Raw genomic sequence first — 23,930 nt, forward strand, 5'->3', positions numbered from 1 at the left:
AGATAAAATAATGTGCAAGGAAGGAAATGCATTATGACATTCATAGATTTTATTGAAAGTTACAGTACAAGCAAGTAAATTGTATTTGATAAATCAAATTTCAGTGTCAATATACAGTATGAAGCACTTACAAATGTAATCACTTAGATGAATGATTCTACATACCATTTTCACTGTAATCACTAATGGAAAATAAAGTTTAAATTAAATTCTAAAATCAAGCTATACTTTTTTATTTCTGTGTTACTGTGTTGTTAGAATTTGAATATATAATGCTGATAAATTAAGGTAACTGAGCATTACTGAACCCACATCCATGCGCTAGGGAAATCCTTGAATTGTCATATACTGTAATGGCAGTGGTGGCCTCGTCTTTTAGTGTGAATTGGCAAGAAGAAAGCCATATCTCCTTTAGCTCTTACTCTCCTGTGGTCACCAGGAGACACCAGTCTCAGATTGTGAAAAATGATATACAGTACGGGCAAAGAAAGTAGTATTGTCTCCAAGCTCCATGAGCTGGTACAAAAATGAAGATTCTGAGCTAACTGATGATTCCAGACATTGTCAAAGGCTTCTATCCATCTCTACATTATTAACAATTTCTTCCAATACAGGGTCACAGTATAGTTGGAGATTTCATTGGCACAAGGCAGAATATACCTTGTAAGGAATACCAGCCCACTGCAGGGCACACACACACAAATTAACCTACCAGTATGTTTTGGACTGCAGGAGGAAACCAGAACACCTAGAGTAAACCCACAAATTCTACACAGTCAGCACCTAGGTCTGGAATTGCCTGGTCTAAACTCATTCAAACACATGGTCTGGAATTGAACTCAGGACCCCAGTTCTGTGAGGCAGCAATGCTGTCCACTGCACCATCGTGCTGCCTGTCAATGGCTTGTATAAAGAAAGTAATTGTTGGATTCCTATCTACATATATACAAAACCGTTACTTTTACTTCATGAACTTTAATTTGTGAAATGAAAAACATTGAAAAGAAACACACATTGCAAAGAATCAAGACTTGATATAAGTTAATGAAATTTTCAAATGACTCCTTTTGTCACAAGATCTTTTTCAGTTCTGCATTATAAAACCAATTATACTGCAATACCAACATTATGTCATAGAGTTGAAGAGATTGTTCCTCTTCCAAACTTTCAAGGTAAAGCAAACCAGTCACACTTGAGACTGTACTGTGACTGTATGACAGCAGTTCATCTCACTGTGCTGAAATCTGGTCATGACGTGCAATATGGAAGATTGCAACATTTATGAGAATGTTGAATTCCCAAAAGATGCTGAAAAGAAGCAGCATGGAGAGAAAGAAGATCAAACACCATCAGGTAAAACTTTTAAAATGAACTCTTGATGATGTAGGGTGCTTACTTGAAGGCAATTGTCTTTTGCAGAAAGAAAAGTCATAATTCATAGACTTAAACAACTTGGTAATACTAGTGCTTATTGTGTGTTTTTCTAACAGAAAAGTTTAAATGCTCTAAAGGTTCAATTCTATGGAATTTTTACTTAGAAGTGTGAAATGTTTAAACTAATTTTGTAAATCTGGAGCAACAGTGGTAATTTAGAAGCTTACGCCTGTTATAAATAAGCACAACATTTCAAATTTCAAAAATTCTCAAAGGCACAGACAAAGTCAACCCTTAGAAAGCAGGAGGCTCTTCTTCACACACATGGATGGGGACGTATGAAACAAGTTATCCAGCCAAGTTGTTAAAACTGATTTCTTGGCTTCTTTCAAGAGATATCTGAACAAAGATCTTTGTACCAATTAGCTACTAACTACCAAATTCATAAACATGGTAAACATGGGAAAAAAAGCGGGTGACCAGAAATGCATTCTGGCTATAAATCTCCCCGTATAACTGCTTGAATTCAGAGCACAATGGGAGATGCAGCTTGTGTGTGTCTTCTTCTGTGCTGTCCGGAAATGACCTTTTTCATCACAAATTAAACCCATTTCAAACCCTCATTGAACTGTACTTGCATCTCTGCACAATGTAATCTCATATGGATTTAACATGAAATGCCCTTTAAGTCTAAACATATTCACATGGCTTAGTCCACTTCCCAATATAATGAACAAGCATAGTGAAAGTAAATGTGCCAAGGAAACCATTTCACATTGAAAATAAGGTTAGTTTCTGCTACACATTCATGGAAGGTAATAAGGCATTATTTAACTTGAAATTTATTTGCAACTGCCTGTGAATTTAATGTATGCTATTCTATGCTAAAATTTATGCTAGACAAGTTGAAATGTTTCTCATAAATAAATAATCCTTAAGCACTTATATTTCTAAAATTATTTGTAGGTGAATGTCAGGATGCTGACAGCAATATTGATTATGAATGCTTTGAATGGGAAGACACCTGTCATACAGAACAACAGAACCAAAAACAACCACAGAGGGGTAGCCTAGAGCTGAAATCCTCCAGATCTACAGGTACAGTAGATGTGTATAAACTGACACTGTAGTTTCGTAATTGCTCAGTTCTGGGATTTTGGGAATAAGGTGTCATGGAAGCAGGGGATTAGCCATGGAGAGAGTCCAGCCAGACGGGAGGACCCTATGTGTAGTGGTAGGAATGGAACAAACACGGGGGTTCAGTCCAGGCTCAAGGTATCGGGTGGAGTCGGGGACAAGACATAAGCCCTCAGGTAGCCTCAGGTGAAGCGAACCTCTTGACAACGTTTGACAACGATCCTAATGCCGAGCGAGGAGGATAGGGAGACCTGGAAATAAATAGCCCCAGACAACAAGACACACCAGAAGAACAAGTAAAGCACAGGGAAACTAGGAACAGGACAGAGCAGGAGCGCCCTCTAGATATAGAGGGCGTAACAATAAGGCTCTACCCAATGGGAAACCACAATCAAGGATGGAATTTGAAATCTGCGGTTGACAAGCATGAGGTGAAGCCAAATTGTGTGGAATCACTAATTAAAAGATCATGTCTCTTGCGTTTCTTGGGTCTAGGTTCTGCTGGCTGTGAGACCAAATACACTGTTCTTTGCCTTGTGCTGGCAACTGTCTTCGTCTTCTTCATGTCTCTCCTCATGGCAGTCTTCATCAGCAGTAAGTACGGCACATCATTCAAATCTGTACTAACACTTGCTATTAATTTCCAATTAAAAATATAACAACCAAAGTGACAACATTGACAATGCTGGTATGGAGAGCCATGCTTTTTTAAAACTTTGTCAATTTGCTGTCTATATTGCAGACGCAGCCCTGAAAGAGGAGATTAAAAACCTGAGAAGGACACATTCCATGTGGACAGAAAACAGTACTAAACAAACAGTTACTTAATTAAAACCAGGTTTCCCATATCACTGAGAGTCAAATATACTGTACAGTACAGCAGATAAACTAAAATAGCTTCTGTTCTGTCCCATAGGTCTCCTGAGTGAGACAGAATAATTCATTTCTTGGTGTCTGGACAAAGTTTTATTTCAAAGAAATCTGCAATCAGATAGCAGATAGCAGATTTGTGTTTTCAGAAATGGACCACAGAAGGTTTCACAGTGCTTCTTTATATCTCAGATATTTATGAATGCTAGTCAACAGTGTACAGACAACGTGGTTTTGTAATACAGCCTATCATTGGAAATAAATATTTATTACATGATAGGTTACATTGCAGGACTTTTCCTTTAGGATCCATCCTTCAAAATACCCCTATTTCTGAGCAGCCTTTAGGCTAGTGTGCTTGGCCAGTGACAATCAATGGACAGAGGACAGCGTATAGCCACTATCAATTGGACAGAATAAGGAAAGCAGGTGGAACCTGGTAAGAAGGAAGTGATTTAAATACCTGGATTTGCGTATCCGTAAAATATCCATTCAATATTGAATAAATAAACAAAAATGGATAAATATCTTCCCGTTGGTTGGATGTGGTTAATGGTTATGCTGTATACCAGCAAATGAGTATGACAAACCTGTGTGTGGAGTGATGAAGTGGGAAGGAGCATTTGTTGTTTCAAAGCGAGCTCTCTGCGTGAACCATAGCCTTGATAAATGGGTTTTGAGTCAGACACTAAGTGGACAGTCAGGCAACAGAAATAAGGAAAACTATAATGAAGATTTCAGACGGTGTTTAAAAAAACTAAGACAATAAACAATAAAAAACACTCATCTTACAAACTGTGAACAAGATTCATGTTCAGACAGCCTTTGCATAGCAAGACTACTTTGTCTTTTTATTTGCATAGAGTATAATCTAAATCACAGATATATAAATCCATGTAACACTTGTCAAAATAGAAAACCAATGGCTGACACAAAAAAGTGGATTTGAGGTCATGTTCATCGTATGTGCTCTGAACAAGAGCACTGCAGCAATTCAGTCCAACAGATTCTTAGGCAGCCACCAAGTACTGCACAGTAAAAGCAAAATTGTGTTACTCAGACAGAAAAGTGCAGAAAATTCCCCCTTTTTAGCAAAACTCATAACTCTATAGTGACACATTCAGAAAGTTGCTTTGCTTTGCAAAATCCTTTATACCCTTACAAAAACTAAAAACCCAAATTACATATAGGACCATGTCATTTTCAATGTTATTTTTTTCTGTATGTTGACATGCGGTTTTGTGAGCACTAATTCTTATTTATTCACTTTACACTTAAGTTACAGAAGCCATGAGGAAGCTCACAGAGGAACAGGACAGTTTGAGTACCCAAGGTAAACTTTGTTTCATACTCTTTGCCTGTGTACATGATTCTGTGTACTGGAGATACTGGTGTATCTTTGTGGAGAGGCCTGTCTTGGGTATCAAGAATATTTTTCACATTTTACATTTCAAACACAGCAATGGTCAAGATGTATTTACACCACTGTTTTTTTGTACAAATGAGAATCACAGAAAATGTGTATTGTTGCATATGTGTACACAGACTTTGTATGATATTTTCCAAAAGAGTGATTGAGGCACAGAATTGTTTTTACAATGCACCATGGTAGTTTGAAGTGTTACCGCAGTGTATACTGTATTTCATAGTACTTCCTCTTTTAAGACATACAGTAGTGTTCTAGAATATCTTAGTCCTTATTTGTCTGTTTTATTACTATACTACATACACAAGACATACTACAAATGTAGCAAGACCTATATTTACTGTAAATGTATATCCCTGTTAACCTTTGAGTGACTAGTGACTAGTGGAATAATCAGATTGCATTACATTATTACATTATTCTCATATTTATTTGTTTTTCATTTGAATTACATTTGTACAGTCATTTGTTATTTTTGTTTACAATCTCGTTGGTATTTTTCCTTAGATGCTAACATTTCTTCACAAATTGCCCAGCTCAGAATGCAAGGTTAGTACACAGAGGTGAAATATATGCAGTAAACAAGTCAAATCCAGATGATTGTATGTTTTTCAACACTTAGTTCATATACTGTATATTATTATACTGTATGTACATTTATTGGGGTCTTAGAGCAATTCTGTTGTGTGGCATTTCTACACATTTGTTCAATCACTTGCTGTATTCACACATTGTATTCACAATATTATTATTTTTCTCTTAGATGCTAGCATCTTTGCAGAAATAACCCAGCTTAAATTGCATGGTAAGTTTTTAACTACTATACCTGTTGCTTGGGAATCAATTCCAGTACTCAGTGGTTATGGTGTACAGAGTTGCACAAAGTACAGTAAGATCTGAAATTGTCTGTGTTTATTCAAACCCATAGCAAAAAAAAAAAAAGTTATCTGTCTCCCTGTCATAAACAATACTTACTCATTAAATGGCACCTTCTATAAGATAATTAAACACTTACTTATCATACCAATTGGTACATTAGATATTATTGTCAATTTAAGATCTTGTCTCTGGTTCCAGCTCGATAGACTGCTGTGACAAAATTGATACAGTATATACAGTAATATCTGATCGAAAGACAGGGGTTGATTTATTCTGGCAGTTTTCACTCTGTATCCAGTCAAACCTCTGAGATCAACAGCCTAAAGACAAGTAAAGGTGTTATTGATTGATGTTTCCTGTTATATATTACAGTATATGCTTTGAAGTCTTGTCCATGTGATTGGAAGATGTTCAACGGGAAATGTTACTACTTTTCCCAAGACACAAGAGACTGGAATGGAGCTAAATCTCACTGCAGTCAGCAGGGCTCTAATCTTGCTGTTGTCAAGACTTCAGAAGAACTGGTGAGAGCTATGTGTTCCTCACTGAGAAAAAAAAGTTAGAAGGATACTTATGATAGTTCCATTAGGAAATAGAACTACTTTTCCAAGTCATAAGGGACTGGAATGGAGCTAAAGAGAACTGCAGGCAGCTGAGCTCTCATCCTGCCATTGTCAAGACTTTTGATGACCTGGCAATAATCAGTCACCATTTCTCACAGAGACATAAAGTATCATCAGTGAAGTTATGAGGCTTGGTGTAAGGAATTGGAAACAATAGAATAATTGCTTATTCCAGCCAAACTATTGTGAACAGTTCAGAAGGAATATTAACATTCTGTTTACCTCAGTTTCCCACATGTCTAAAAGGCAGTAGTTGTAACCCAAACCCATTTGTACCTATTGTTCTCAAGTGGCAAAGGTTTTCCAGTATATTTCCCAAAATAATTTTATGAAGTGTTTTATTTTTTAAAAAATCCTCTTTTCTGTGTTTAGCTATCACTGGGTTTGCACCTCCAGCCTTGTGCAGGTCATTCATTGCAGGACATGTAGTTTTGAATGTGATGCTCCTGATTGTCTCCTTCATTGTTGCACACGATACTGTATCTTGATCGTGATGCTTTTGATGTCTTTTGCTCATCAGAAGTTTTTAGGAAGTCAGATCTCATCAGATCACTGGCTGGGGCTGATCTATCAACAAAGGACCTGGACATGGCTGGATGGCAGCTCTGTGGAGAGGAGGTAAAGACTGAATGGGTTTACACTCAAAAAGGGAAAATAAATCAGATTCAATTTTTAAATATAGACTGAAAAAATTGATGATGGGTGTTGATGGCCAGCTCTGCAGCGTCCTAGGTCCTGACCTGTCAGACCTGTCTGTATTATGTTTGCTCTACTCCTGTGCTTGTAAGGGAATCCTCAGGTACTGTAGTTAAATTTCCTCCACAGACAAACAGGGTAGATTTGATAGACTACTATCAGTGAGTTATTCCAGAAGAAAGCAGCTGATTACCTCTTTACTGGGGACCCTGACAAGAGTGGTCTGATGTCTAGCTGCCCTGCCTGCAGTAGGAAAGATGGATTGCCTGGACAGCTCAACCAAGGGGACAGTCAATTAATATTGTAAAATCCAGCAAACCGTGTTCCTTACCAAGCTATGGAAACAGATACAGTACCAACGAACTAAGTTAGGTGGAGCCTGAGGGGCATCACCATAAATAGTGACAGGTTCAACGTGTCATTGCAGCATATCTGATTCCTGTGCACATGCTAACTTTAATGGATTATTCCGAGAGTTACAATACAAATATTGTCCTCCTTTACTTAATCATCATCCTCACCCACTGGAGCAAGAGCGGTGTTCTTAGTCCAACCAGTCATATTAACATTGCTTTTTATTTATGTGGACTTGGAATCTTTTTTTTATTCCATCTGTATTTTAGAAGAATGTGTTTTGCTGCCTCGCAGGAAGCCCGCATTGGATGGTTTTATAAATTAAAACTTTCTTGGGATACACTTTTGCAGCCACTAATCAAAAGTTTCCAGACCTCAAAACACATAAAACCTGATCCAAAAAACAGCCTGTTGCACACCCGTTCATCTCCCCTTTTAAGGTGTGTCCTTAATTAGTCATTAATGATTGCAGGCAGTAATGATGCTGCAGTTAAAATGCTTTTCTAGGGCCATTCTTTCCCCACAGCTATTGTATTCTATCTTGACTGGTGAAACTCTTGTGTAATTAACTGTAAATTACCTTGAGAAAAAACTTTGTGTCTAATAATTAGGTTAATTGTTTATTTAGCTGCTAAGTGTGGAACAAAAACCAGACCAAAACCAAAATACACAACACCCCTCAGGAAGGAGTTTGAGACCCCTGTAGTAGACATATGGAGATATTAAAAAGTGAGACAAGTTAGCACATACAGTAGCACAAGTCATGAATGTCCCTATTAACAGATTTCAGTAAATATAGATAAGGCTTACAAAGATTTTTTTGTGGACCTTATCTATATCTCCTGAAATATGTCAAAGGAAAAAAAATGTTTTTTTTTAAATCATATAATGAATTATATTGTATGCACTCTTATTTTTCCATTTAGCTTTTGGGATTCTGGACGGCCATCTTCCAATCCTGGATGTGGAAAGATGACAAATAAACTCAGTAAAAGCAACTGCGCCAGTGCCTACAGATGGATCTGTGAGAAGGCAGCCTTGGGATCTCAGCTTTGTGTTTAATTTCAGGAAACCAACTCAAAATTCAGCAATGTCACTAGGTATTGTGTTAATAATTTGAATTAAAAGCACGGTGTCTTATTATATAACTCTTCTGATGACAGAAAACTCTGGATTGCGCATCTATTAACATGCAAACCCCTCATTTGTTAAAAATGATTATGTTACTTTGCTAAACATATTAGCAAAGTTGCAGCTTCACTGTATGTTGTGACTAGTTTTTAGTACTTGACGTGAAAGTCTCCCTGTCAGGAAGGCAGATGGAAACCTCATTCCATATATAGAGTACCGCTAGAGTGTGACAGTAAAGATACACATTAGTGGTTTTCTGTATTTCACACTGTGAAACATTAACTGGAGTTACAGTTATGGTTCACAGATGGATCACAGAATATATACTGGCAACTGAGAAGTTATACTGTACAATAACACATCTGCAATTAAATATGTACAGTAAATTGATGAAGCTTTAACACCAACAGTCTGAAAGTGGAAATTGATTTACAAACACTTGATTGAATATGATCCGGTCAAAGGTATGGACTTACTAGTTAAATACTTTGCACAAGCTAAAAAAAAAAAACGTTTTCAAAACAACAGACTAAACTTGCAGAAACTTTCACACGTTTTGGATATCTTCACCTGGTGACACCCTGGCCTCATTCAGAAGGTGGTCTAAGAGATGACAGTTACTGGCTGGGGATGCGTTGAGGTTCACTGCACAAGCTGGCTGAAATGATATCGGACCCCATACGTTTCTTTTATTAGTGCGAAGCTATAATGAGGAACTATCTTGGTTCACTAAAAAATACCAATCAACATCCATTTTCTAGCATGTGTATCTTCTTCATTTACAGTGGCTATCAAAAGTATTCACCCCCCTTGGACTTTCTATATCTTGATGTACAATATTACAATATGGAATCATATTGTATTAAACAGCAAGATTTCACCATTGATTGACGCAAAACACTTTGTAATGTCTAAGTGAAAATAAAACCCTATAGATCCTCCTAATTTAACTATAAATATAAAACAGAAAATAACTGATTGCATAGGTATTCACCCCTTTGGAGTCAATATTTGCTAGAGATGTGTTTGGCAGTAATTACAGCCATGCTTTGCACTTTCTGACACTGTAATTTCTTTGCAAAATTGCTTAAGCTCCCTGAAGTTTGTGAACAGCAATTTCAACTCATGCCAGCCACAAATTCTTAATTGCATTGAGGTCTGGGTTTTGACTCGGCCACTGCAGAACATTGACTTTTTTTCTTTCTAAACCACTCCATTCTAGCTTTGGTCCTATCCTCCTGGAAGATTAATCTTTTGCCTAGTCCCATGTCTCCTGCAGACTGCAGCAGGTTTCCTCCAGGATTTCTCTGTACTTTGCTGCTTCCATTTTTCCTTCTGTCTTCACAAATCTTCCAAGGCCCTAATGCAGCAAAACATCCTCATAACATGATACTGTTACCACCATGCTTCTCAGGTTGATGTTCATTCTTATGCTTGTGCCAAACACAATGCTTACACTGAGGCCAAAAAGGTCAATTATGATGCCATGAGACCATAGAATCTTCTTCCACTTGGTTTCAGAGTTTCCCACATGCCTGCTGGTAAAATGTAGTTGAGATTTGATGTGAGTTTTTTGTTACTCTCCCATTAAGCCCAGGTTTGCAAAGCAGCCCGGCAATTGTCAGTTTCCCCCATCTCAGCCATGGAATATTTCTAAAGATTTTATTCCTTTAGAGTTGCCACAGGCCTCCTGGTGGACTCCCTGACCAGTGCTCTTTTCACCTGGATATTCAGGAGTTTTTCAGGACATTCTGCTCCTCACAGTTTCACACTTGTTGAGTGTCACACTTGAGTAAGAGGGTTATTAATAATTAGGATTGTGTTTCCATTAGATAGCTAAAATACTTTTGGCAAAATATGAATCTATAAATATAAGTCCATATGCAATCAATAAAAAGGACAAATGAGAGTTTCCGTAATTCCTGTCTCCATACCTTCTACAGTATTTTGTTTTATATACAAACTGGATTAATCATACTGTATAAATTAGGCAGGACAACAGGTCTTTCAGCTAAAGGACTCTAGAACAGCCTACCAGACAGCTACCAAAATCTATCCACTAGCGTACAGAGTGAAACCCTACATATGACAAAAATAACACATGAGAATGTGTACACAAACCAGCCTTATTAATTAACTAATTACCACCCACTGATCCAATTTAAAGGTCCTAGGGACTCTTGATAGCTTCTAGCTGCAGGTCATTTGACAGTACAGTGTTTCCATAGCCTAGTCTGTTAAAAACTGTATATAGAAAAGTACAGTATACAGTATGATTATTAAAACAAGATTTTATCACTTTAAATGGATACACTTTGTGTGGCTTCAAATCTGCTCAAATAAAATAATACCTCAAAAGTAATACCTACTATAACCTCAAAAGATAAGTGATTTGATTGCTCCTTATGTGGTTCCATTTGCAAAGGCTGAGCCCTGTTGCCTAAATATTGCAAGTTTGAACCTAGGCTGCCTCATTGCCCCATGCCAGCCCATGGAGTACAGAGGGGTTGTATCACTAAGATTAACAATTGTCCACTCTGAATCTGGTGGGTAACAGAAAATAAGTCATATTTTTTAAAAAGAATATTATATTGTACACTTGTGACAAATGGGAAAGGAGAAACAGCAATATTCTCTCTTTAATTTGTATGAGATCTCAACTGGTATTTGCCACAAGGTTACTGCAAGTTCCCCTTTATCACAGAAAAAGCAACACTTTCACCCTCATTACCAAGGATGGCAGTAGAGAAAAACTGTGTGCAGACAGTATGCAGACAGTGGATGACCACAGTTTGTTCATGGTGTCGGAGTCTGCTCAATTTGCGCACGATGTTAGATTGTGAAGAGTACGAAAACTTTGAAATCTTCCAAGCAACTCTGAAAGAAAGGAAAAAATCAGGTACAAAAACTGCTTTTGAAAAAACAATTGTCTTATGTCATGAAAAGACTGAATTGAACTGACCAATTTGCCATCAGAAAGTGTCTCAGACTAAAATATCATTTTTAGTTCAAAGTTTTTTGAAGACATTTTTACTGAGAAATATGTTAATATAACAAGGCTACAATAAAACTAGATAGAGATTTTTAATGTGCTAAACCTTATGCCAGCATTAGTTGAAAGTTTGCTTTGCAATGTATGTACTGTACATGCATATAAATACAGTTGCCGTGGATATTTCTGTCTCCAGAAGAACAGTATGTTGAAAAGTGATTATTGTCCATATGTTTAAATGAGAGTCATAACAGTGCAGCTGCCATGTGTGATCTATTCAGAAAAGTGCTGTATTTTAATTATTTGATATGAAACTCTTCAAAGGTGCCCAGAATTAGGAGAGAGAAATCAATATCTAGAAGACGAGACCCAGGACCACAAACAGAAAAAAAGAGAAGAAAAACCCTCCAAATCTAAAGGTATAAAGTCAACTTTTCTGTGCTGGAAAGGCACCACACTCTCCATCCATCAGGTGGTGGTTTGGATTAATTAGCTACTAACTACTGTACCAAATGGAATAGATGGGCTGAATGATCTCCTCTCGTATGTAACCATTCTTACACTTCCATGTCCTTTTTAAAAGGTTACAATATGTTTCCACATTTGATTTCATCTTGCAGATTCTTAGAAAAGTGTAATAGAAACAGTGTGGTGAAGTATTTCAAAACTAAAGGGCAAAGGTGAAAATAATCAGAAATGTCTATTAAGGAAGCAATGCAGTACTGTTCTAAAGTTCAGATAATACCAGGCGTACTCAATGCCTTGCAAGTTAATTGAGAAAAGTCAGTAAGAAATGAATACATGATTTTTTCATTTCACAAAGCAGTGCTCTATGATCATGACCTAGCAAGAGAGGGAGAGAAGTTCATAGCCTCATCCTTATGGCCAGGCTGTTGCTCTCTAAAACCAAACCTGTACATCAAATTGCTAACACACTGAATTTTTCAAGATTACATTCACTCAGTGCCTCTTAATCATTCTAAAAGCATATCTTAAAACAACTTTCAAAATCAGCCTCAAACCCTAACAGTAAAAAAAAAAAATCATTTCTTTCTTGATTTTACTTTTAGAAGGTCAGAAGAAATTAAGATTACTCTGTCATTGAGAATAAGCTAAATGTCATGAACAGTTCTTTCCGGGCCCTATGCAGACGACACGGTCCGGAAGGTGAAGAAACAATAGGGAAAAATATCAACCAGGAATGGGTCAGGAGACAGGGGGGCGTGTCCGAGGTGAACAGGTGTCCAGGGGAAGTGAGTCCGGGGCAAACAATCCAAGCACAAATCCAAAAGGGAAATCCAAAATGGGAGGCAGAGTCCAAGACCAGGGGATCCATCCAAAGTAATTAAAAACCAGAACCAGGTCGGGACCGGCTGGACCGGCGGGACCGGGAATCAGGAAACTAAAACCATAACAGAGCCAGACACGGCAGGACCCTGGGCTCTCACAAAACAGGATTCAATGAGAAGCACCAAGCAAATGCCTGCATCTGGCTTTAAAGGTGGAACTAAAGAGGGGCTGGAATAAGGAACGGGTGTGGGGAATGGGACAGAACGAGGAAGGGCTGGAGCGCCCTTAAGAGGAGGAGTAACGATCATGACACTAAAGTGTTGATTAAACAATAGTCCCCCTTTTTTCTCAGCACTGTCAGTACTGTAACTTGTATTGCCTGTTCTCATTGGTCCCCCAGTTCAGTAACCAGAAACTGGTTTCTGTTTAATTTCTCTTTACTCCAGTCATGGAGCACTGTGCTGAAAAAGTCAGCAGTGCAGCTCATTAAAAGGAGCAATAAACTGACAGTTTGAGTCTGCTGATTTTAGATGTTGTAAAATGTTCTATTCCTTCCTACTACAATTTCAGCAAATATACAGTAGTAAGAAACAGTCTTGATAAAACTGTTCTAAAATGAACAATAATTAATGTAATTTTATAAACTAAAATTACTGTACATAATTTGTCATAAATCTGTAAAAATCTGCAGAGGTTTTACAATAAAATATATCAACAGCTACAGTGCTACAGTAAATACTCTACTCTAAGTCATAGAGTATGGAGGAAAGTGAGAAAGCAAGCGAAGACTAGAGACAGCCGTAACCACATTGGTTTGTGATTGATTGGTTTGCCAATCAGCAGAATGATCTTTCACATTCTCTATGCGATGTAACTGAAATAATTCCAGTTGTTGAACTGCAACTAAATGTGTTATTTTGTTTGAAAAATGTGTATGAACTAGGCCCAAATGTTGTACTTGCTGGCTAATGCTTTTCATTTTTAAATTGTACAGTATACTGTATGTCAAGATAAACTCTTCATCTGGTAAAAATATACAATGAATAACACACCAATGAAATATTATCAAATTACAGCCATAATAACCAGACAAATTATGCAAAAGAAGTTAACTTAAATCGCTGTAGAAATTAGATTTGCTCAGGAATAGAATGCACTGCGATCATACAGTATTATGATTCAAAGAAGACAGTTATATCCATTATATAAATGAATGGTTAAACCCACATTGAGATCCTAAATCTGTTCTTACATAGTGCATTCACACATGGGTGAAATTATACATCTAATCCCAATTCTTGGCCATTAGGATCCACAGTTATCTCTGTATTCTCTGGTTTCCAGATTCAGTTGTTTGCGGGACCAAAGCCATTGTTCTTAACATTCTATTGGTGCCTGCCTCTATCATCTACACTGTGCTCGTCACAGTAGTCTTCATGCAAAGTAAGTATCTGAAACAAGTAAACCAGAAACATTGTCTAACCCAGTTGGTGGCATACAATTGGCCAAGCACTCCTGGGGTCAGTGGTGCGATAAGATGTCCAGGGGGCTTTCATCTTTTGTCTAAACAACAACTTCCCAGGCAACTGCAGGCTTGTAGTGACATCAGCGAAGGACTTGTCATTTCTCCAATTAGTGTTAATGCTCCTGTAAGGCACAGTCGTCCTTGTAGCCAATAAAAAGTTGAAAGGCTCAGTGGGTGGGAAGATCAGAGGAGCACGTATGTTTTGTCTTCATTCTATCTGTGCAGCACACAAGTCCCAGTAGTGAGCCACAAACTAAAGACACAATCATCAGAATGCGTGAGCTTAAAATAAACAGCTCCAGTTATCAATATTCATATAGGCCCTCAAATAGCTGACATGAAATCTAGTTCCATGTTTGGATATATTATTATTATTATTATTATTATTATTATTATTATTATTATTATTATTATTATTATTTTTTTTTTTATTATTATTTTTATTATTATTATTATTGAAAATTGTTCAGTAAGTTTAGTATGGTACTTTCGATTGCAATCATGCTTATATGAGAATTGGCTGTACTGTACTGTTGGTAAAAAAAAGATTGTTTATTTAAATACCATGAATGAAGAGGTAAACATAGGTAATCATCACCTACAGTGTCATTATAAACCAAACTGTGGTCTCTTTCATCTCATTTTCAGACTCAGCCCTGAATGCAGAGATTCAGCACTTGAAAATGATATATTCCTTATGGGAGATGAACGGTACACAGTTGGATTATTCCACTAAAATCTGCTTTTGCTTTTCGCAGGGAATCAGATAATCAGAAATCTCCTATCTTCCTTAATCTGAGTCTGGGTATTTCACATTGTTTACTAAATTACAGAAAGGTTAAAGAAATGCATGCAACCATTAAGAAGGGTGTTGTAGAATGCTTTTCCTTAAAGAAGAATACAATGCCATACTACTTTTATCCTCACAGGCTTTATATATTAAAATGCTTGTACTTGTACAGTCTGATCATACATTAATTCTATGTTGATTTACTCACTGTATTTTTTCATATGCTACCATAGCTGTAGAAGTGGTTAACTATAGTGAAAGGATGAGTAGTACATCACGAGGAAGACAGGCAGTTACAGAAAACATGAGGACTCTGTTTTAGTAAATCGTAGTAAATTTCTGTTTACTGTTAAAATATTTTTATACTTTGTACTGTACTGTATATCGAATCTTTTCAGAACTGAATTAATTAGACTGTTTGTGCATTTCTAGTTTTCAAGTTATCAAAGAGCTCACAGAGGAACAGGATGGTTTGAGGAGCCAAGGTAAACCCCAGGTTTGCAACTATGTGTGTAACAAGAGCCAGGCCTGACTCCTGTGTGTGCATAGTTTAGGACCCTGTTTTAATTAAGAGTATTCTTGGGTAGTGTTTTGTGAGGGTGGCTCTGATTGTGGAATTTACATGGTAGATTAGAAGAGAGCCATGGACATGCTGTACTACTATTTTTAGTATTGCTGATCTCTCCCTGGCAGTTAGGGAGTAAGGTCAACAATAGCTTCATTGAGCTTGAGTGATCAGATGCAAAAATAATAATAGTCCTTCATATTTCCATCTATTTGACTGATTGGGATATTTGAATGGTCTGCATTGTCTGTTTCTGGTTACTGCTGTGCATTTAAAACTCAATTGCTGTAATGTCTGTGCTTCTTCTGATCTCAGATAGTCTTCATGCATAATAATGATGTGATTGATCATCACCAAAATAATGATAATAAGACATACATTTCCATACATACAGTACTAGTACATCAGCATCATGATCCTTTTAATTTTTAAAAATATCCTTCTCCAATTAATGAATCTGGAATTTGAATTCCATCTTATTCAGCTTATTGGTCCTCATTCTATTTGGCTCTCCATTTACCTTTAGTCTTCAGATGTTTTATTCATGGTATATTTTTCTATTTCTCCTTAGGCATCCTACTGTTTCACAACATCTCAGAATTAAAAGCCGTAGTTTAGTGCAAGCTGTGGAAAAGCATCTCCTTATCTCTGATTATGGGACAATACCATATTAGGGCTTTCAAGTCACAATTTATCATGTTTGCAAAAATACTTTTGCAGTTCTTAGTTCAATACAACATGCAACTCTAGAGACTGTAGTAGTTCAGGTGGGTAGCTGCATCAGCATGCGTAGGCTGCAAAGGAACAAGTAATAGGTTTATTCCGTGCTGGAAAAAAAGAAGAAAGAAAACACAACGTTTCGTTTTCTTTCTTCTTTTTTTCAGCATGGAATAAACCTTTTACTTGTTCCTTTGCAACTCTAGAGACTCTTGCTGTAGTAGATACTGTAGTCCTTGCTTAGTGTTCTCATTTGTTTTTTTACATGTTTTGTCTTTGAGAAACCATGAAAGCATCAAAGTCCCTTTTGTAATTATCTACACTTCCAGATAACACCTTTTATTTAAGAAATTTCTGTTTGCATGTTCCATGTTCTCACTACATTAAAAGCATGATAACAGATCTTATCCTATGCATTATGTTTTTTCTGTCTTTTTAGGTTTTCAACATTACACTTACAACCTAGTACATTTTTTAAATGGTCTTTGTACAGCTCTCAGTGTAACTCAGTTACTTTTAACTACAGTGAAAGAAACAGAAGTTAACAGAAGAATATTGGTATAGTTGTTGAGTTAATTATTTCTTTTTAAAATTTGGAACTCAGCCTCATCAGTTACTGTTGTGTCATTACTACTCACTCGTGGTCATTTCTTGGTCTTACCTTTGCAGTATATTTTTTGTTTTCAGACTCTAATATGTGTTTAGAATTCAGAAATGTAAAATCTGACATTGCTCAGCTCAAATAACAAGGTCAGCATTCACAACTGAAGCGAAATAAGGTGGAACATGCCAGATTTAACAGGTAGGAGGCAGGCTTTCATCAGGAACAGAAGTTTCTAACCAGTGCATCAGTAGAGCCAGCATGGTGGTGCGGTGGTTAGCATCACTGGCATGCAGCACTTGGATCCTGGGTGAGGAAAGGGCTCTGCAAGCTGAGGGATCTCAACCTGGATCTTGGTGGAGATCAATGAGACAGTGCTGTGGACGGCTTGGAGGCTCTGGACCTGAGAGTCCACGAGCCAAGGCCCAGTGGTCTCTGGGTACAGTACATGTGCTACGTGTCCTGGTTGTCCCAATGAGGGAGCCAAGTTCATCAGCACTCTTGGAGGAGAGTGTTTGGAATTTAGGAACAAGAGTGAAAGAGTTCCGGAGCTGGTTGAAAGGGGCTGGAGTGACTGACATGAAAATGCCTGTTCAGGTCCACAGTGGCAGCCACAATCCTTCTGGAATCACAAGTTATAAATAGAATTATTACATATTTTGTAACGACCTTCATCAGTTGCTGTTGTGTCATTATTACACACTCATGTCATTTCCTGGTCTTCTTACCTTTACAGTTTTTTGTTTGTTTTTAGACTTTGAGATGTCTTTGGAATTTAGTAACATACAATCTGAAGTTGCTCAGTTCCAACAGCAAGGTCAGTATTCACAACTGAAGTGAAATGAGGTGGAACCTACGCGTCTTAACTAGTAGGGGGCAGAATTGCGTCAAGACCAGAATTTTCTATCCAGTGCACCAGCGTGGGGGGGGGCATGGTGTGCAGTGGTTAGCATCTCTGGCTTGTAGCACTTAGGGCCTGGGTTCAATTCCAGACCTTGGACACTACAGTATGTGCATGGAGCTTTTATAGATGACAATTCAATAACCTACAGTGCCAATATGTTTTTGGACTGTGGGAGGAAACTAAAACACCTGGAGGAAACTCACGCAACCACACAATATAAGATTGTAAGATACACAGCATAGCACTGCTCCAGAATTGGTTGATTATTATTGTATATCTGATTTTTAATTGGTATAATTATTTTCTTTCACTTTGTTTTGCTGAGTAAAATGGGTAAGTAATAAATGATTATTAATCTGCCAATTGCAGACTTTAGTTTCAGTGCAATGTGTCTTTTTCACAGATTCTCAGATATTGCCCAGGCTGAACAACATAGAGTCAAAGCTTCAAACAGGAGGTTAGTCATTTACTATCATGTTAACTATACAAAGTCCAATCTTGTAATCATATTGTATTGTGTTATTGTAATGTGCTGCAGTTACAGTACAGTTAGTGCAGTACTCTGGAGCTGAAGACGGACCCAACGGCAGGTGAATAGCCAGCCGCAGTGCAGAGCTCACAAACCGAGCAGCACATTCCCAGATCGTTGTCAGGAAACAGGGATGTTCAACTCCACAATTTAAATTTGATCAATTAAGCAGGTGACTTGTTAAACGTAATATTGAGATCTTCAGGGACTAAAATCTGAGCACCCTGATTTGCTTGAATTCAGTTTGGTGCTTGATTGACACATGTACTGTAGTAATGCATTAATTACATGAAGCAATTCAGTTCATTTCAAGTAAAACAGAGATGATACACCTGATGGCAGCTTATGCCAAATATAGATCTTTAATCATAAACCTGAAATGTGATTGATGCCTCTTATTATTCCTTATAGCATGTGAAGTTCTGTCCATGTGACTGGAAGATGTTCAACAGGAAATGTTACTACTTTTCCCAAGACATAAGAGACTGGAATGGAGCTAAATCTCACTGCAGTCAGCAGGGCTCTAATCTTGCTGTTGTCAAGACTTCAGAAGAACTGGTAAGAGCTATGTGTTATGCTATGTATAGGGAAAGATGTGGTAGAGGGTCCCTAGGCAGTTCCATAATGCAAGAAATCACAGTGCAGTTCAGCAAAAGTTCAAAATTAATTTTAATTTGATACGAAAAAGCCATTTCCTGAAGATCATCCAGAAAAACACACAAAGTGTATCTCTTTCATTTTTCTGGATGTTTTAGAATGAGGGGACAGCTCCTGGCACACTCTGTTATTACCATGATTAGTGGCCATTAAGTATTTGCATATGCATTGGAACATTACAAAACATTTTCACACACAGCACAGTGCCTATTTCTGACAACGTGTTCATCACTTTTTTATGTATTTCCACATATAAGAGGTGTATGAGAATGTTAAACTATAGTAATTCAGAAACCAGGTGTGGTCAGATCCCACAATAAGCCTAGTGATATAAAATATCAGATTTTCAACTTACTGTACCAGTTTCAGAAATCTCAGATGTAAGTTAGAATTGCTCTGAAAAGGCATTACCATTTCATCAACTGTCAGTTCAGTGTATTTCTCATTCTCTGACACAAGACTATTGTTCTCTTAAAATGTTAACTTAAATGCTTAATACTGGCATCTCCTTATTTAAGAACATAATTTGTTCCATAAAAATGTAAAGTAAAAATCCCTATCTCAAAAATGAATTCCAGTAAGATTATATGTAACTTCCTTTGGTTTAATGAAGCCCAGTAAAATCACACAATAATTTTTAGAATTAGTTTTGTGCTGTACAGAAGCATTACCATGACAACAGTATTCATTTTATGGTAATTACTGACATTTAAAGCCCAGCTTAACAGATCTCTTTCCATATGTCAAATGATGTTTACATTATACAGTATTTAGGATATTTGAAGTACTAAACAACACTTACTTAACAGACATGTAACATTTTCTTTAATAAAGCTTTAATAATTTATGTAAAAATAAAGAATAAATTCAACCAGATTAAGTAAATTATATAAATTAAAACTGGCAAACTCAAAAACAGTAGGTGACAATATCATATGGTTGGACATACTGTAGAGTACACTATGCACTAAAGTGCATTATAAGTGTTCATTACTGTGAAAATGTACTGAGAAATGGGCATGCTTCGTAATTCAGTTTTTTTGCAAATCCAGAGATGCCTGTATAGTTGATTTCAAACTATGCCAATTATGCCAGGAATGGACATACTGCATGAACTGTATTTCATTAGATTTGTGCAGTCAGATCAGACAAACGCTCCTGGAAGCTTACAAGCTGGACATAACACATACTGCATAGTATTTAGACTAAATGTAATCGAGATATGAATTGTGATGGATTTGTTCACCTTTGTGAACCCTGAGCCCTTCTGTAAAATAAAATTTGCAGAACACCTGTGAGCATGAGCCTTATGTAGCATGTGGGCAAACATAAGGAGTTTTCATATTTTTTCCCGAGATATTAACAGTATACAATAAATGTTCAGCTACGGAATGTGCTTTTCACCTGCAAATGCCAAAGAGCAAGATGTCCAACCTCAATTACTGTGCTGTGTTTGAAGCAACCCAGGCTCACTGCTGTGTCTCCCCCTAATGAGGGGAATGAACTGTGGAGGGGATTTGTAAAGAGGTACAGTTCATCTTATTAATCAGTCTTCACTTTAAGATGACTAGAGAAAGAAAAAGCTGACATGCAAAATTGTACTAGAATGTTCTGAGCTGCATTATTCTACCTTTGTAAAACTAGTAGTATTACAATATTATACGAAATTTTAGCCCTATGTTAATGTATACATTTGACCAAATTCAAACCAACACAGATACTTAGTCTGTGTAATTTATTTTGAATTCACAGGTTTTCTAAACGTTCTAAAAAAATCAGAAATACTACACATTATCTGTCAGCCATCAGATAAGGCACTGTCTTCATTAGAGAAAATAAATGAAAGTGCATTTTTCAGTTTATGCATTTTAGTTTTCACCATCCTTCCCTGCCTAAGTAGTATGCCGTTATTATTTGGTGAATTAATATTTTGTTTTTCCAGACATTCTTGAAAAATTATATCTCTGGAGACACATGGATTGGACTGAGTACAGTGGAGCATGGAGGGCAGTGGAAGTGGATTAATGGGAATTTAGTAGAGGACAGGTAACTGCATTTACATGGTAACAATTTTCAGTTCATTAGACAACTTCTAATAAAGATTAAATTAGCAGATAAATTTAAAGGGATACCAAACTTAATGCTTTGGCATAGACTCATCTGGCTGAGGTGTTGACAGTGCTGGCTGAAGATGAGTACTGTACAACCCCCCTCAAGGAATGCACCTGGGAGGCAGATGCACAGATGCAGTTGAGGTGGAGGGAGGGGTTAAAGAAAAGATCCACAGAGCTGTGTGCAGCCAGGAAGTATTTACACATACAGTACAGTAGGGGAGCAAAGGTGTGAAGGAGAACTTGATCACTTCCTGAAACTCACCACTGGAAAACCCTTAAGCATGCGTGAGTCTGGCCAGTTTTTGGATGGGAGACCTCCAGGAAAAGCTAAGCTTGCTGCTGGAAGAGGTGTTAGTAGGACTAGTGCATAGGCCCTGCATTCCTTGTGGGTTCTAATGCTCCAATATAGTGATTGAGACACTATACTGTAAAAAGGCGCTGTCCGGTTGAGATGTAAAACTGACTCTCCATGGTTCTTAAAAATCCCAGGGCATTTCTCAAAAAGAGTAGGGGTGTTACCCCAGTTTCCTGGTCAAATTTCCCCTTAGCCTTTACCGATATTGGCCTCCTTATAATCCCCATCTATGAACTGGTTTCATCACTTAGCCCCTCCCCACTGATATCTGGTGCCATCGCATCATCCAGGTGGGGACTACACATTGCTGGTGTTAGAGGGGAATCCCCATTCAAAAGTGGTATATAAGTGTAAGGATGACCATTTATTGATTCCCTGGAGTAATCTGCATTCCACCTCACATTCCAGCACAGTTCCCAATTAGTCCCTTTCCCCACCCTATTTAATGCTGTCTCACACACTTCCTGGTGCTCAGTATTAGGGTTTTCCTGGCTAGAGCTATTCCCAGTCTCATTGATATTTTCTACTTGGTTTTTGGCTTCCTGACCCTGATTTGTTCTACGTCTCCTGGTTTTGGCTTTGGTACTTTTGCTCTCGTTCTGGTTTTGACTCTCGGCTTCCTCACGGATGACATCTCCGCCTCTGGTTATTTGTACTTTTGCACTGGCTAGTTTACCTATGGCTTTCGGATCTTGAATTGTTCTTTCGACTACGCCTTTTGGAGTTAGCCCTGGTTTTCTGCATAGGGTCCTCACTACTAACATAATTCTTATTATTGATTTTAAACATCTGTTAAATAAACACCATGAAGTTACTTGAGACAAAATGCCTTCAAATTTACAGATAACATGAAACATCAAGCAATAACTCAAATATTTCTCTTTTTACAGAAGCTTGTGGCAAAATGGACAACTACTGTATATAACACTGGTAGCAGTCAATATTGTGGGGAGATCACATCCTCTAATCTGTATGCTGACAGCTGTAGCACAAAGCAGCGCTGGATCTGTGAGAAGTCAACATAAAAATCCTCACTTTTGTTTTTTACTAAATAGGCACCAAATCAATGTATGACCAAATCAATGTACTGTATGAACTCAGCAATACAACTACTGATGAATCAACAGCAGGGACACCCCCAGTTTAGGTTTGCTCTGTACAGTAATTCTGTGAATTCTGTTTATTATCCTCCTTTGCTTAAACTACTCAGCCTTGAAAGTGATACTTCTTTTTAAAGAAATGGGAGGATGAGAACCTTAGATCAATTTTCTACCTGATCGCCTCTCACCCTTGTATAGTTGATTCATGTAAAGATGAAACATGCTAAATGTGCCATATGCCCTCCTCTAGTTTGTAACAATTCTTATCTTACCAGAAATATTTTCAAGACAGTGTGGGGGACATTCAGTTATAAACCAGGGATCACAGGTCAAAATGGTGACCTAACTGTATATCTGACTATCTGGCCCTCAGCTTGGGCTTAAATCTTCACTCATGATTGAGTCTAACTGTGAAAGGTCTAAACTTCAAGATGATCTTATAGGTGTCTTGAGCCTAATCCTGTAGTTGTAGCACAGATATAGTTTTAATTGACAGTTATGACAGATGGGAACTGTTAAGCACTTCTGAACCTGTATAAGTAATATTTACAGTATGTGTGTACAGGTGTTTGTGATACTAGTGTTTATGTTTGTCATATACTTATAGTAGGTGATTTGTAATATATTTATTACTTTCGTTTTTTTTTTTCTGTAACTGGTCCAATGTGGTTTTTAAAACTTTCTTACATGTGTTTTAACATGTATTTCAAGATGCACAGACGTGATTCCAAATTTTAAAAAATGAATGTGTACTGCTTCATCAGTACTGTACTTCGTTTCTAATTTCGTAGTACTTGTACAGTGTATAGTAATAATGACAAAACCTGTCTACAAATTAAAGAAAACGTATAGACGTTCCAATGAAAATAATATGAACAAAGTTGTATTTTTCTTCAATTTTTTTCTGGAGTGTATTACAGTTGAAATAAATATCCATCGATGCTAACCGCATGTGTTTTGTCTGAAGTGTTTTCTGTGGAAGAGCCATTTTATTTTGAGTTTCAAGTGCGAAATCAGTATTAATTTACTATTTTAGTTAATACAAAAAGCCCTGATGTTAATAACTGCTTATAAACACATATTCCAATAAAAAGTAACTTAACAGTAAGAGTGAAAAAAGCTCACCATTTTGGAATAAATTCGAGTTACAACTTCTGACATTAAATGTGACATTGTACTGTAACTCTCAGCAGATGCGCTAGGCAGCCGCTGTGAACACTTTCCGCCTATTGGCTAGGCGACTGCTTCGCTTTCTTCCTCCCTGAAGTTACAGTACACACGCTTACTTAGGTAACTCTAAG

At 37.3% G+C, this 23,930-nt stretch overlaps 1 protein-coding gene across 3 annotated transcripts; it reads left to right on the forward strand.

The window, feature by feature from the left end:
* Nucleotides 1–1,204: 1,204 nt before the first annotated feature.
* On the forward strand, nt 1,205–23,570 carry LOC107077549 (CD209 antigen-like). Of its 3 annotated transcripts, XR_001478576.2 has the most exons (19): nt 1,205–1,353; nt 2,341–2,472; nt 3,007–3,105; nt 3,254–3,316; nt 4,661–4,714; nt 5,315–5,356; nt 5,571–5,612; nt 6,059–6,210; nt 6,830–6,927; nt 8,286–8,459; nt 11,807–11,901; nt 14,117–14,215; nt 14,946–15,008; nt 15,520–15,572; nt 17,725–17,787; nt 18,278–18,331; nt 18,815–18,961; nt 21,003–21,106; nt 22,420–23,570. XR_001478576.2 is itself a non-coding variant. In XM_015348893.2 (10 exons), the coding sequence occupies exons 1-10, from the start codon at nt 1,251–1,253 to the stop codon at nt 8,419–8,421; spliced, it is 921 nt and encodes a 306-aa protein (XP_015204379.2). In that variant the 5' UTR covers nt 1,205–1,250; the 3' UTR covers nt 8,422–8,507. The 3 variants fall into 3 exon arrangements, 1 of the variants encoding a protein (XP_015204379.2); XR_011191138.1 differs by lacking the exon at nt 3,254–3,316; XM_015348893.2 differs by lacking the exons at nt 11,807–11,901; nt 14,117–14,215; nt 14,946–15,008; ... (4 more) ...; nt 21,003–21,106; nt 22,420–23,570 and having other exon boundaries at nt 8,286–8,507.
* Nucleotides 23,571–23,930: the final 360 nt, after the last annotated feature.

The sequence above is a fragment of the Lepisosteus oculatus genome, chromosome 11 (assembly GCF_040954835.1).
Source record: "Lepisosteus oculatus isolate fLepOcu1 chromosome 11, fLepOcu1.hap2, whole genome shotgun sequence".
Lineage (NCBI taxonomy): Eukaryota > Metazoa > Chordata > Actinopteri > Semionotiformes > Lepisosteidae > Lepisosteus > Lepisosteus oculatus.